General features: G+C 48.7%; 1 protein-coding gene across 1 annotated transcript; it reads left to right on the top strand.

Moving 5' to 3' along the window:
• The first annotated feature begins 2,793 nt into the window (after positions 1-2,793).
• On the top strand, positions 2,794-14,254 carry HEY2 (hes related family bHLH transcription factor with YRPW motif 2). The gene is made up of 5 exons (XM_039569797.1): positions 2,794-3,021; positions 4,186-4,264; positions 4,369-4,452; positions 7,088-7,169; positions 12,022-14,254. Exons 1-5 carry the CDS (start codon positions 2,939-2,941, stop codon positions 12,696-12,698), a joined length of 1,005 nt encoding a protein of 334 aa, XP_039425731.1. The 5' UTR covers positions 2,794-2,938; the 3' UTR covers positions 12,699-14,254.
• Positions 14,255-15,577: the final 1,323 nt, after the last annotated feature.

The following is a 15,577-nucleotide window of genomic DNA, read 5'->3' as shown; positions in this document are numbered from 1 at the left end:
AAGTTTCCCGGAGGAGGGACTTCAGCGAGGCTGCCAGGAGGATTTAGTAGCCGGATCCACGACAAACGACGCTGACATAAGCTCTATTCGGGGAGGTAACCATAGGATAGCTCAGGTTTCCGTAGGAAAACAGCATGCGGGACTTGTGCCCCAAGGGAAAAAAATACCATAAAGCACAAAGAGCTATTTCCAGAGTGAGCAGAAATTACAAATCCTGCGGCACCGACGCGTGACATGAAAGATTTCTGTGCAAAACCCCGTGACAGCTCGGAAACGCACCAACATCCGCGGGTGATTCGCGTGCTTTAGCAGGGATTCGGACACCCACGCTCGAGTCTGTGCCCCCCCGTGTTTGCAGGCGCCTCTCGAGCAGCTGCAGCCCAGGCCGGGTAACACGGACTTCAATTCAGACCTACCAAACCTCGCCCCGTTCTGAAAGGCGATGTCTGAGTCAGGGCAGCGTTTCCCGGCCGCTCCCGAGGCCCCTAGCACGAGGGTCCCGGGCGGGAGCAGGCCCGGCTATCTCAGGTCTCCCCGTGTCGTTACAGCACAGACAACGAAAGAGAATTTGGGGTGGGTTTTTTTTGTTTATTGGGGTTTTTAAAATATTCTAGAAACCCCCACGTAGAGCACTAAAACTGCTGAGTCTAATCCCATATTTCTAAAGCGTTTGTGCTTCAAATTGCAGTCGGGCGCCACAGGCTGCTCCTGCTAGTCCACTTCTCCCGAGAGATCCCAATACTTTTTTGGGTTGTTTGCTCGTGGGGATTTTTTGGTGGGTTTTTGGTTTGGGTTTTGTATGGTGTTTTTTTTTTAATTTTTTGTGTGGTTTCTTTGTATTTTGCTTTGGTTTGTTTTTCTGTTCAGATCCCATCAAAGGGGCCATTGTGGGGAGTGCGTCCCAAGTTCCCTGGAGCTGTCTTCGCCATTCCCGCGACTGCTCACTTCTGTTGTGTCTGAGCAGCCGCGGAGCTTTTAGTAACTCTGCAAACACGGGCATGAAAAGGATGTCCCTGTAGGGCAATGAGGCATGAAATCCCGCTGTTCCTTTACATAGTAGCAACATCCACATGAAAGGGCGAGCACCCGACGTGTCCCCAAATATAATTGCAGAGATGGCGGATGTCGGCGTACAAAAGAGCTGGCGCCGGTTTCTCTTTCGCCACGGTCCTCTGCCGCACGCACATCCGCGAACGAACCAAACCACCTGTACCTTCCACGGGATTTAACCGAGTGGAAAACTGAGTCATTGGTACCGCCGGCTGCTAAATATAAAGCAGCCGGGGCAAACTCCGCCCGCAGGCAGAAGCGGCACCGGCGCTGCCGAGCGGGGCCGCGCCGGGAAGGTGCCCGCTCCCTCCGGCCCGTCGAGCTCGCAGCCTGCCCCGAAAGGAAAGCCGGAGTCATCGGCCCCTCCGGCCCTTCTTGCCTCCCTCCCCGACCCGCCGGGCCTCCCTCCCTCTGTCCGGAGCAGCATCGTGCTGTCGCCGCCTGGAAACCCGGAGAGGCGAGAGCAGGGCGGCCCTGGTGCCACGATGAGGGCCGAGGGGCCACGCCGCGCTGAAGGGGAGACTTATCGCCGCTCTGTCGTTTTGCGGCGATGCCGGCAACCGCTCTCCGCGTCTCTCTCCGGCAGGTGCTGCTCCCCGGAGCCTGGGCCGGGCAGCCGCAGCCCCGGGCCGCCAGGGGGGCCGGCGAGGGGGCTGCCCCTGTCCCGACAAGGCACCGAGTCGTGGCAAGGGCAGCCCCCTCGCCGCTAGCCTGCAAGTGCTCCGGAATGCCGAGCGACCGCGGCTCCGTGTGTCGCCGAGAGTCAGGATAATGCGGCGGTATCCAGGCTGGTGCCGAACCCTCCCCGCCCCGCCCCGGCCCCTCTCGGCCAGCGTCCGGCAGCAGGGGCGGGAGAAAAATGTTCCTAGGAAGGTGGCAAAGAGGATGGAGGGGGGAACAGGCAGACAGGGACAGTCACCAAAGATGAAAGATCAAATTTCTGCGGAGAACACACCACTCCGAATGTATTTTGTCGGGAATCCGGAATTTGAAAACACAAACAAACGGGGTGGGGGAATCCCAAACAAAAGCAAAATAAAACCCGCCTGCTACAGATCCTCCGGTAAGCAAGACGCTAAACTTCCTCCCAAGTCGTTCCCAGCAGGGATTATCGCCGTGCTTGGCTCCCGGCCCTGCAAGCGCCCGCTAGCCCTCGGCGCGCCCATGGAGCCCAGCGGGACGGGGCGGCCGGGGACGCGCACCCGGCCGGGAGGGATTTATACATTTCCCGGGATTTACACAACTCTCCAACGCGCGCTCGTGTGCCCGATAACACAACTCGTGGCACCGCAAGAGAGGATACCGGGGCTGCTGCCACCACCCGGGGCTCTGGACCACTGGGCAGGGGGCTGATCCGGCTCATGTCTTATGTGCGAGGGGGAGCAAGATCTTCCCAAATGCCCGGTGAGCCACGGACAGTGGGGCCACCCCGGCCACTCCGCTTCCTCCGGCGGCATCGGAGGGCTGGGAGCCCGGTGCCGCTTCTTCTCCCCGGAGGCCGAGCTTTGAGGATGCTCGGAACCCCGCGCCCCTCCCTTCCCGGCCCGTGCCGGCTCCGCTCCCCGCCTGCCGTGAGCCGAGGGCGGCCAGGCCCCCGTCGAGCGGCCGCCCGCTCCTCCGCACGGCTCCGCGCCCCGCCGGTGGGCGGCCCCCGCCCGTCACCCTCGGCAGGGCGGGCCTTGCCGGGGGCGGGCCGTCGGGCTTGAGGCTGTGCCGCGGCGTGGGAAAGCGCCTCAGAGAGGGTTTGCTCTGCTGGCGGTGCGGAGCCGCGCCGCGCTGAGCCGTGCCGAGCCGAGCCGAGCCGAGCCGAGCCGAGCCGAGCCGAGCCGAGCCCCGAGCCCCGAGCCCCCCCGGATTTATTTATCTCTGCTCCCGCGCCGTGCACACGATGAAGCGACCTTGCGAGGAAACTACCTCAGACAGCGATATGGACGAAACTATAGACGTGGGGAGCGAGAACAACTACTCGGGGTAAGTGGGGCAGCCCCGGGGCCGCCGTCTTTGTCGGCCTGTGGCGCGGGCAGGGGTACGCCGCGAGCTAGGGCAGGGCGAGGGGGACACCCGGACACCCCCTCGGGATGGGGGGGCGGCAGCCCCCCGAGGGCAGAGCTGTTACCTCCCCCTCCAGGTCAGCTGGCAGCTCGCTCATAGCCCACCAAAAATTAGCCCCGTGCTTGGGCTGCCCGAGCCTCGAAATTACGCGGAGCACTCCAGTAGCTTTGCGAGCCACCGGGCTGCGGTTCATTAGCTCCGCTTAATTTGCCATTTGCAATCAGACCTTTTGCAAAATCGCTCCTGATCAGGCCGAACAACCTAAGGGAACCGGCGCCAGTGGGAAATGAGCCGTGGAAAGTAAGCAGGGATACGCAGCAGTTGAACTTCAGCAAACCCCGCGTGCGAGCCGGGGGCGAGCAGTGCTGTTTGCCCAGGGAGGGCCGGGCTGGGCGCGCTGCGGGGACACCGAGGGCTGCTCCTGCCAATTTAGAGGCCCGTGCACCAGAGCCCCATCTCGTCCTCAACAGTGGCTAAATTAATATTAAAAGCTACTTGACATTTTTTTTGCTCACTCATGATGAAATAAAAGCCACTTTGTACTCCCGGGCAGTATAGTATTAAAAGCAGATTTTGAATTCTGCTCCTGCCACTGGACAATGCGACAGACCCAGCCTGGGCACCTGGCATTGTACTTGAGCATCTACCGACTCTGTAGCAATGGGCAGCAACGTCAAAACCCAGCAGGCTTGGCTGAGGTTGTGTCATCAGGTATGTGCACTTACCACTGCTGTTGCCATATAGAGATAGTTCATGCAGATTTGGGCCTGGTTCTTCAGCCTGTACTTGGTAGGCAGGGCTACATATGCAAAGAAAATTATATCTGCTGTGCTGGACAGTGAACTGTCTCCAGAAAAGGACTTTATTTCCAACAGAGTGTTCTGTCAGTTCAAAATGCATGCTGGGGCAGTCAGAACTGAAATGTATCTCAGTCTTCAAAAACAATGTGCAAGGCAAAGCACATCTTAAAAGCATTGAAAATGACATGAGAGGGACTATGCATACGTAATATGGTGACCTAAGGTATCTTCAAAGAGCGGTGTCAAGTTGGGCAACACCTGATGTACTTTTATTGTTTTGCAGGCAAAGTAATAGTTCTGTCATTCGATCAAATTCCCCAACAACAACATCTCAGATAATGGCCAGAAAGAAAAGAAGAGGGGTATGTTTCATTTAATTATTTTTGCATTTGACAGTTTGCATATGTGCTGTGATTTTGCCCTTCATTTTTTATAAACTTAATGTGTTTTGTTTTTTTGGGAATAGATTATAGAGAAAAGGCGCCGTGATCGTATAAATAACAGTTTATCAGAGCTGAGGCGGCTTGTGCCAACTGCTTTTGAAAAACAAGTAAGCTTTTTTTTTTTTTTTAAATAAATTCTGTATCTCATCTGGCAATGCTAGTTCTCTTGTAAATCTCATTAAAATAATACTGTATGTGTCCTGATCTGGCACAAAGCAGGCACTCCAATAAAATGCTTTGTTGTGGCAAAACTATTAGAAACATAATTCATTATAAGGCTGAAAAACATTTCCATTCTTTGGTTTGTTTTTCCCTTAAGGGTAACTGTGTTCATGTTGCCTCTGTTCTTTCGATGAATTCCAGTAGTGGTTTTGTTAAAAATGTGCTTTACTCTGTATTAAATTAAAAAAAAAAAATACACAAACCCAGCACAACTCCCCCAAACCTGTATGTAAATTAGCCTTCTGTGTAAAGCTTTAAATACAATCTACTTTGCCGCTACTTTAAGAGACCTTTATTTTCAAATCTATACTTTCCATTGCAAACTAATCAATCCAGTTTCCTGAAAAGGGAGCAGACAGTCTGGATTATTCATGTTTTAAGACGACTCTTTAGAACCAGTGCACTAGGAGGTGGAATAGGCCCATGCTGTGTGAGCTAGTGAAGTCAGTGATATATTCAGACTTTCAGTGAGAAAGTATTTAGTAGGAGGTCTGGAAGGATCCAGTTAATGTTGGTTCAGCTCCTTGGTCATGAAATTACAGACCTAAAGCTTAGGATACAATGTTTTGTAAAAAAAAAAAAAGGATTTTGGTTTTTCCATTCAAATTATTTTTTTTCCATATCTTGAATTTTATTTTTTGGGCTTTGATTCAATATTTAAACTTGTTCCTGTTTCGCTGGAAGTGTCTGAAGATCTATGGGTATGTGCAACTGACACTATGTTTCAATAAAAATGAAACATCTGAAAGCAAATAACATTACTTCCTTGTAATAGTAAATAAAGAACCCCAGAAAGTAAAGTCTGAGAGCAGGATTGAGAGATGCTGAATGTAAGCGGTAACTACGTGGCAAACACCGCACTGTATTCGGCCTGTTTCATCCCTGGCCTGAGCGAAAGCTGGCTAGAAAAAAAAGTTGAGGTATTGGTTGAGACCATCACTTGTGTCACCTGCAATATGGTTTTAGTAACTGGTAGTTGTCACTGTGCCCTTGCGTTGGTTCTGGCAAAACAGTGTCAGGGATATTTGCAGCTAGATAAACAGGGGCAAGAGACAACAGTTGTTTGTCCCATTTTATTGTTTATTTCGTGAAAACCACAAACATTATAAAACAAGTCCTGCAGAGCCCTTGGAAATTACCCAGCGCCATGCAGTTTTTAGCTATTAGTCACTCTCACTGAGACGGCTTGTACTGTGTCTATGGAAAAGATGAAGTCTGAGAAAACTACAGGATGTAGTTGCATGTAAAACAGGGAATTCTGACCAAAAATTCACACGCGCACCAACCTCTGTACGAGGAAAGCATTGAAAGCAATAAGCAGATTGAAAAAAATGCACTGCCTTAAAAATTAGCATGTGCTGTATTGGAATCAGAAAGTCCCACCATTTTCCTGCAATATGCCAAGGACAAAGTCATCAGTCCTCTCCCAGCTCCTTGACATTCAGCTCACTGGAGTTTCCAAGCTGGAGTTTTAGTTTCGCTTCCGCCTCCCTCCCTGCCCAAGCCACCGTGCTGCTCCTGAGTGTGGCAGAGATGCGTGCTCTGAAGCAGGGCTGCAGAGCACGGTGTAAGCTTTACCCAACTCACACATGTGCAACCTGGGTGAAGCCTGCCGAGACAGAGAGGTGGCCCAGATGATAACTAAGAGAAAAAAAATTGGCTTGCAGGATGCGATCCACTGCTGGCTGCAGCTTGCACAGCCCTGATTTTAACTGATGCCAAGGGATGTTCTCTTGCACTGGAATAACATTTGTGTTGTCTGGGTGTGCTCCAGATATTGAAGGGAATGCTACCAAGCAAAATAGTTTTATTTATATACTGATATACTGTCTTTTGAGTTGTATTTTGTACTTTTCCAGTATCTATTGTAGCTCTGTGAGCTACTCTCAGTGTCAGAAAAGATTTTTACTGACAGAAGAGCTACACTCTTTCATAGTATTTAGTCCTTGCAAAGTAGGCCTCTCACTAACTTAAAATACTGTGGACTGTGTGGCAGCTTTTTCAGTCAAAAATTGAGAATGGAATATTCAGCAGCCATATGACGTGTTGAAAATGAACAGGCCATTAAGAGAGGGGCAGTGCCGGGTGTGTGTCCGCAGGGACACCTACCGGTAATAGCACAAAAAATAATGTTGCAGCAGGGTTAATCGATGGCCACACAGACCCCTCCTGCCAGCTCTCCACTTGTGTTTGCTGTTAAAAAGGAAGTCCAGAAAGTTACATATTTCTCTCATTTCATGAAGATGTCATCTCTGCACTACATTCAAGGCCAGAGCTGTGCTGAGCTATAGCCCTAATAAAGGGAAATTGTGCTGCTGCTTCTTGTTTCAGTAGATAGGAGACGGTATTAGTCCTTAGACAAAGTCTGGGAAGCAGATGCTCACGAAAGAATTAAGCTGAGAATGTCCTAATGATAGGGGAAATTGAAACCATAAGGCTGAGCTCAGTGGAAAGTATATCAAATTAAAGTTTCTAGTACTCGTAAGCCTTTATTATTTATATATGTCTCTTATCTCAAAGGGATCTGCCAAATTAGAAAAAGCGGAAATACTGCAAATGACAGTGGATCATCTGAAGATGCTGCAGGCAACAGGAGGTAAAGGTAAGGAGCCAACGATTTTTTTTTTCTAATATTTGGGGAAATCTTGGCCAAAAAAGTGCTTTGAGGAGCTGTGATAGGCGTTTCCAGATTAAAGGAGTGGAAATCAATGCTAATGGCAGGATTGAACTCGTGGGAAAGAACTACTGGGACAAAAGAAGCACTTGACCCTGGGCTTGTGTTTGCTTTCATAACACTGTGGGAGTAAAGGCTTCATTCACAGGCAGCCCAGTCAGAGATTTGTTTGGGGTTTCCAAAGAGCACTGAAATCTGCACAGGGAGACAAAACAAATACACAAACACCAAACATAAACAGGAGGTTTGTGGCAACAATTGTGTAGCAAAAAACCTGATGCTAAACCTCATTATTGAGCAGCTATACCAAAGGAAGTGAACGGAGAAGAACTTTAATTTACGTTTAAATGTTTTCTTTGTTCTGGAAAGACTTTTCAATTGCAGGTTAGACCATCTCATTCACCAGAACAAAACCCAGTCTTGCTCTGTGCAGCTCCAGGTACCTGATAAAGCAGATGGGCAGGCAATGCTCTCTGCACTCATACTTCTATGCTATATTTGTGTGTCGGAGGCCTGCGTAGCTGCCTGTTAATGGGTGCTGGCATGACACGGTGCCTGCACTGGCTGACCCACTAGATCAGCCAAGCGCCGGGAGTCGGGTGTACCTCGCTTGTGCAAGCTGACAGTCCCAAGGCTGGAGGCCAAATGGTTTCAGCCACCCACGAGGTGTTCTGTGTAGTCATGATTTTGGAACTTATTTGGAGCAAAAAACTTGCTGGCATTCCGTAAGCATGGTCCCACATCCCGTGCCATCAACTATGATCATGCTTTGAATTGTTGTAATGGAGACCAGCTGATTCTTCTCTCACCCACTATGCCATATAGGTAAAGGCTAGAAAATAAACTGCTGCTCTCTCTCTCTCTTACTTTTTTTTGATCAAAGTTTTCAGCACGACTGAATTATGCTCCTGTCCGTACCTTGCCGCAATTGGAAAACTCAGCTTAGAATCAATGCATGCCTAACAACAGATGGCTATAGGAAAGCATGTTGAAGGCTGGTGTTCTGTTATTTGTGAAAATTAACACCAAGCTGACATACCTTTTTTCTAGGTGTTAAGGAGTTTTTCCTAGGAGTCCATTTAAACTTAAAATTTATGGGTAACTTGTTTGATAAGAGATGAAAGGAACTTTATTGCCCATCAGGTAACAGACGTGCCTCTTGTTTCCTTAGAAAATGTGCAAAATTTAAAAAGAAAGTTATTGTATATCTGTAAAAAATCCTTGAGAAAGCACTCTAGTTGCTAAAGCTACACTCTTGGAAGTTATGAAACGCCAGAATTGATCGTGGTCATGCAGTCTGGATTCAGGTGATTCGGATCCTCTGTGTGTCTGAGTGATGGTGCTGTCTCTAATTGTGTGGTTGCGTGCTGGTGTTCCACAAGCTCTGTCTCCCTCGGTGCATGGAGCACACGGCACTCGGCTGCTGAGGGAATTGGTGGCAGTTTCTCTTCATCCTCCCCACGTGACGTGTGGCTCAGCTATCCCGGCCAGACCCCCACTTCCCGCTTCACATTGTTCCTCTGAGGAGCTGCAGCAGCTCCCACCCCTCCGATGTCTGCCCTGACAGCAGGATGGCCAGGAGGTGAACCCAAATGGAGACCTAATTTATCAGGAAGCTTCCTTCCCCTGCTTCTCCGCCCAAAAAAAGTATGCAGGGGATTTCTTTATAAATGGGTCAGGTCAGGTGGCCTAGTGGAGCAAGGGACAAAGTGCCTGGGATGGGAGCTGTGGGGCAGAGAGAGGTCTTGGTGGAGCCCAGCCTCTGGCTGCAGCTGGACAAGCTGGATGTTGTTAGCAGTCCCAGGTCTCGTAGTCTGCGCTCTTCCTTGATTGGTCTCTGCTGCCATGTCTCTCCTGCCCCAGTTGACACTGGCATGGCTGCGGCAGTGCGGGGAAGGATGAAGTTTTGTGGCGGGGGGAGAAGTGATGCAGGCTTATTTCCACAGCTGCCTTTCACACCATGACCCACAGTGGGTGGCCCATCAAAATAATAACCGATCGCTTCACAAATACTACAACTTTATCTGCTCCTTCTGTCCTAGAGATAAGAGTAATCTCACTGCACAGATTAAGAAACTAAGAAAAAGAGGTTTGAGAATTTGTACCGGGCAAAGTTGAAGCCTGCATTTCCTGCTCACTTAATGTTTTACTTTGCAATCTAACTAACAGTTTTAAATATAATTTTTTAGAGTATTTTTAAAGTAGATGTTTGTTTTATTTGCAAGTGTAGTTATTCTCACTTTGTAATTCATCTTGTGAGCCAGAAGGGGTTTTTTTTGTATCAGCAAAAAAATTAGTTTCATCATTTTTCCCAGGAGCAAAAACTTACTACTGCAGGAAGGAGAAATGGGTCCTGATTACCCATATGCTCCCTTGCATTGAGGGCTGTCCTCTTCCTCACACAGAAAGGAGGACATCCATGATGGGGAATGCACGGGGCTCGGCAGGTTGGGATGGGGCTGGGCATTGCTCAGCACACTGATCCCGAGGCGGGCACAGCAGAAAACCCAAGATGGCTTCTGCCCCTTCTCTGCTTTTCAGAGCTGCCTGGGCAGGCAGGCAGATGCCTCTGAGGTACTGTGCAGACTCCGTGTTTCCACCACCCTGACGCAGGTGTGGACAGTGGTCTCCTGTTCACGTTGAGTTATTATTTTGGCCTAAGGCCAGGGCTTTTTGCTGATGGTGCAAGCAAGCACAGGGGAGGAGTGATTTGTCAACGGTGAGTTGCTTGCTGAGAACTCAGTGTGGTTTTATTGCAGCTTCGCTGCAAATTTATCTTGAGTGGGTGACACCTGGGTCAGTGCATGGGTTCATGTAGCTCAAGTGACCGGTGGCCTGTGTGCAGCGCAGGTGGGTTACCAGGACAGATGAAGTAAAACCAAGACTTCCCATTCACTACAAAATGCTGGTGTGTGCACATGGTGGAGGATTTTCTTGGGTTGGGAAGGAAATGAGAAACAGCATTTTTAAGTCTCTCTCAGAAGGGGGAAGCCAGTGAAGGGGAAACCGGGAAAAGATAACCATCAAAATATAGTGGAGCCTGGGAGTCCCAGCTCTCATCTACCCTCTGTTTTCATGTCTCGGCCACCATAGGAGACTGAAAGGGAGCCAGGATCACCAGGGCTTTGGGATAGCTTGTCACAGAGCCAGCAGCCCAGACTCAGGGGAAGCTGGTGACCACATCCCCCACATCTCCTGCAGTCTGGAGGGAGGGAGGTTGGGAAGCCGTGGCTTGAGCCTAGTGCTCTCAGGACTCCCAGGCTGGCTGACTTGTGGCCAGAGCTGGGAAGTGGTTTTGGCTGTGCATCAGCCCCTCTGAAGCTGCTGGAGGTCCTGGAGCCTCCTGTGCAGAAGCAGTCCCCATGCCAGGCTGACTGGCACCCGAGGAGGTACCCTGCTATCTCATCACTGCTGGCACGCCTGGCCTTTGTTTCTCAGGAGCTCACTCAAACCATTGGTCGCTGTGGACCTGGCAGGAAGAAAGCTGTGAGGAGTCAGCGCTTGCTGTCAGGAGTCCTCAGCCCCTCATGTTCACTCATCTGCTGCTGAGCCACAGTTTCTCTCAGGTTCAGATGAGCAAGTAGGCCTGCAGCAAAAGTGCCGTCGTGATTTGGCAAGATGGAGTGTATAGTGGGCAGGGGATTTGGGGCAACATCAATACATGTGTCCAGGTTAATTCTATAATGCAGGCATGCAGCGACAGAAGCACTTGTCTCTAGCTTGAAAATTGATTCAAGTGAAAAAAACCATCTAAAGTGCTAGCATTTTTCAGAAAGGCAGAGATATAGTCATGACAGAGTACAAGGCATTGCTGCCACATTTCACCATAATAGGGGCACTTGATCTGTATATGCTGACACACATCACAGTCATGCATACCTAAAAATTTTCATTGCAAGTGAGAGGAAAACACCATGCCAACTTGGGAGCAGATAGGATATTATTCCCCCAAGGAGACAACATTTAAACTAAAATAGGAAAATTCCAAAAACTGGAATAGGTTTTTGTGGTTCAAGAGCTGCAACTTAAACACAAGATTTTATGCTCGACCCTTTTAGAAAGGGAGTATCTTTTCATGTGCATTTAATAAGACTTTTTTTTCAAATGCTTTTTTGTCCCAAGCCTGTGGAGCTCCAGTTGCTGTTTGTTGAAATACCTCATGGGCCATATGACTGTCAGTCTTCCATCTCCAAATTAGCAATGGCATTACATAAAACGTTTTCTCAGTAAAGCTTTTTATTGTGTGTGTGCAGAGTCATCACAAGATGTTTTTCGTTTGTAGTTAAGCAACACCGTATGTCATATTGTCTTAATGACTCTGTGAAGTAGATGGGACCCTGGCAGCAGCTACAACTATCTCTCAACGTCAAGAAATAGTTTGAAAGCGTTAGGATGAATGCCAGTGTAGGGAAGAAAAGGCAGGGTAGTACATGCAAGCTCTCTGATCTACAGCCTGTTTCTTTGTGTGGATAAGCATCTCATTCACACATACAGGATCAACACTGCACTGCAGCAGCTTGCTGAGAAATTTCAGGAGAGGCATCGTGTATCTTTTTAAGTGTCTTATGGACTTAATTCTTTTAATTTGTATATTGTCTGCATAAACAACTGCAGCCTATTGCATTACAGGGGTGGTCACAGAGATCATTTACAGCTCAGAGAACAAACTTCTCCTGTTGCACATCTTAACCCCTAAATGGCAAACGGGAAATGCGGTGGCTGAGCCAGTACTGGGTTGGCCAGCTCCACACTCAACACATCTTTTGCCCTCCCCTTGCAGGTTATTTTGACGCTCATTCCCTGGCCATGGATTTCATGAGCATCGGCTTCCGGGAGTGCTTGACAGAAGTTGCGAGGTACCTGACTTCGGTGGAAGGTCTCGACACGTCCGACCCCCTGCGCGTTAGACTCGTGTCTCACCTGAGCACCTGTGCCTCTCAGAGGGAAGCTGCTGCCATGACGTCCTCCATGGCCCACCACCACCACCCCTTGCACCCTCACCACTGGGCAGCCGCCTTCCACCACCTCCCGGCCGCTCTGCTGCAGCCGAACGGACTCCACGCCTCCGATGCTGCCCCGTGCAGACTCTCCTCGGACGTGCCCCCGCACGGCTCCGCCCTGCTCACGGCCACCTTCGCCCACGCCGATGCCGCCCTCAGAGTTCCCTCCGCTGGCAGCATCGCTCCCTGTGTCCCTCCTCTCTCTACCTCCCTCTTGTCCCTGTCGGCCACTGTTCACGCCGCGGCAGCAGCAGCCACAGCTGCTGCCCAGAGCTTCCCCCTCTCCTTCACCGGCACCTTCCCGATGCTTCCCCCCAGCGCGGCCGCCGCCGTCGCAGCGGCGACCGCCATCACCCCTCCGCTGGCCGTGTCAGCCACTGCCAGCCCTCAGCAGGCTGGCACCGGGGGCGGCACGAAACCCTACCGACCCTGGGGGACTGAAGTTGGAGCCTTTTAAGTTCCCCACCCCACTTCTTCCCACTCGAGCTCCCTCCTCTCCCTCTCGGCACACGTGCATGTGCTCACGCCCACGAGCCCACGCATCCCCGCACCCACACCCAGCCTCCGGGACTCGGTGTGTCCTCCGTGCGCAGCCTTCACCCAAAGGGCCTGAGAGGTGCTGGCGAGCCCACCGAGGAATGGCACAATTATCCTCCTCACTGCAGGTGTTGGAGAGGACACGGGGTGACACCTTCTTCTCCTTCTCAGTTTGTCTACTGGAGGCACCTTAAGGGAGCAGCGATGGCTTTCATAACAGTGTGACAATACCGGCATGTAGAGGTTTCCTGCAAAATACGTAGAAATACGTAGACATTAGAACTAATAGTTCTCCAGCTATGCATCCTTGTTTGGCAGAAAGGTGAGGGATTGCATCTACCAGGTCTCCCCAGGCTAGAAAAGGAGTTCCAGTTTCATAAGTGCCTGACATTGAAAAAATAATAAACAAATATATATATATATGTGTGTGTTCTGCTAAAACAAATAACATTGCACAGGTATGGAAATGGTATGGGAGAGAGATGAAATTCTGCATTCAGCTTCAGAACTAGGATACTTTTCCAGGGCAGAGCATGCTCTTGAAGGGGAGAGGTTTTTTTAGCCAAAAGATTGCCGAGGAAGAATGTTTAGTTTGACAGGCCTAGTTCTCGCTTCCTTAGTTCACTTTCTTTGTACAGACTTGCCAAATTGGGACGTCTAGCATAGCATTGGCAAAAGCAATTATCTTATCAGTGCTGGGATTAATGAACGTTTCAGCGCTGCCTGTGAGCCCTGAGGCACCCATTTTTATGGCTTAAACATGGTGCTAGCTCCTATCTGCACAAACAGTGAATTTTTCATGCACCCAGAAGTAACCCCCTATTTAAAGTGTGCACACTTGGATACAGTTGATTCAGGCCAATACAAGAGACTCAGTGTTGTAAGAGTTCAACTTAACTTATTTAGCTGTATTTGGACATTTACTTTTAGCCAATTCAGTGCAAGATCCCTCTTCTTTTTACTATCAGTTTCTGGGAGAATGATCACTCTGGGTATGAATGAAGTTATGGTAGGGACAATTTTTAAATTGGCTATTAACATGCCAACAGTGTAATGTGGGTTTGATTCCAAACCAAAATGAATGTATTAATGGGATGTGAGTAAATTATTTTGTCAATACCCAGATAACTAGTGCTGCATAAAATGGTTTGCTTTCATTTTTTATTACAGTGACTTAAAATAACCTAAGTATTTTAATACAACCAGTCAAGAGCTAGAGATTTTATGTAAAAAAAAAAAAGGAAAATAAAAATAAAACACAGCATGTATTATTATGCACTTGATTTCTCTGCTGTGTGGAGAAAGCAATAAGCATTGAGAATGTTAAACATTATGCAAAATATACTTTAAAATATTTGTTTTAAAAATACTGTACCTAGTCGGTCTTTTATGCATTACTTTGTTAACCTTTTTTCTATGCAAAAGTCTTTACATATCACTAATTAAATGAAGTCCTTTTTGACTGCGTTTTATGGATCATTTGTTGCCGCTTTTGTTTGCTTTTGAGAATACTTGCAGACTCACAGTTGCTTTCTGCCACTGGTAACAAGTGTGTTGGCTGCTCTGTACTCTTCTTCTCCCCTTGCTCAGCCAGGAAGCCTATCTTGTCCAGCGTGCTTTGGAATAGGCAGGGAAAACCAGCAAATCAACACTGGTTTTCAGGCTTGTAAACTGGCTCTGAATTGACGGTATGCTTAAAGATACAGACCTATCTGTCCACCCTGAAGAGCCCCAGACATCATTGAGGTTTCTAGGTTCAGCTTTCCAAAGGGTTTTGAAGGTGAAAATTTTAACCCAATGACATCATTAAATATATGGAATGAGAGGAGGTAGTTTTTACTTCAAGTTCTGGTCTTCTAATTTGGCAGTTCTCACTGCGGCAAGGGTTTGTTATAGTTTCATCTGAGACCTGCAGAGCAGGAAAGTGGAAAGTGTGGAAAGCTCTGTTTATAGGGACGAGGACAAAGTCTTACATGTCTGAATGCCGAAATAACATCTGGCAAGACTGAGGCACAGAGAAAGGGGGATCACACTACAGCCAGACAGACACTTCACCTGTCATCAAAAGCCTCAGCAGCCTCAGCTGGGTGGCTCACTCCCTATCATCCTTTCCTCCAAATATTAAACCTGGAACCCATCCCTGCCTCAATCAGCTGGTCTCCAGCATTAAAGTGAGGAGGGCTTGTGTTTCATCTTAAAAAAATGGAGAAAAGAGGAAGAAGTCTTGCAACCACTACACTGTTAATCAACCTTGATATTCTTTGAAGTAGTGTTGTTTGGGGGGAACATGACATTTTTTTATTAAGGGCAGAAATGCTGTACTGCTGTGCTGACATATTTAGCAGCATACACGTGAGGCATCATTCACTTTCTGAATGTGTATTTTCAGGAAAAAAGAGGGCATTAATGGCCGGTAGATAAAAAGTGGGGTTTATTTGCATGAAAAAGCAGGTTGCAGCCCTACTTCACTTTAAGCTGTTAACTATTAACCTGCCCTCTAAGAGCCTGGTAGGAGGTCTCCCAGGCATGTATCACGTTAAAAATAGGCACCCACTGACTTGGTTCCGCCTAAGATCTTCAATCTAATTGATGTGCCCCAAAACATCATTTGTTTCCCCAAATGCAATATTCTGCCTCATTTTAAAAAAAAGGCAGTTTGAGAAGACACTGATTAGATACACACCACGGATAGATTTGTGCAGCCTGTTTGTGCTTATCCCATTTTCACTTTCAAAAAACAGGCCAGATCCATGAGTTGCTGATGTGTCCTCTATTCCTTGTTGTGTTGCCTTTTGGTTT

The sequence above is a fragment of the Corvus cornix genome, chromosome 3, assembly GCF_000738735.6.
Source record: "Corvus cornix cornix isolate S_Up_H32 chromosome 3, ASM73873v5, whole genome shotgun sequence".
Lineage (NCBI taxonomy): Eukaryota > Metazoa > Chordata > Aves > Passeriformes > Corvidae > Corvus > Corvus cornix.
This window is presented reverse-complemented; position numbering and strand designations above follow the sequence as displayed.

What these genes read in the sequence shown, in the direction of transcription:
- HEY2 (XM_039569797.1), top strand. Translation starts at nt 2,939, where the DNA reads ATGAAGCGACCTTGCGAGGAAACTACCTCAGACAGCGATATGGACGAA. An exon ending in CAACTGCTTTTGAAAAACAA is followed by an intron (nt 4,453 to 7,087) that starts GTAAGCTTTTTT and finishes CTTATCTCAAAG; the next exon opens with GGATCTGCCAAATTAGAAAA. An exon ending in GCAGGCAACAGGAGGTAAAG is followed by an intron (nt 7,170 to 12,021) that starts GTAAGGAGCCAA and finishes CTCCCCTTGCAG; the next exon opens with GTTATTTTGACGCTCATTCC.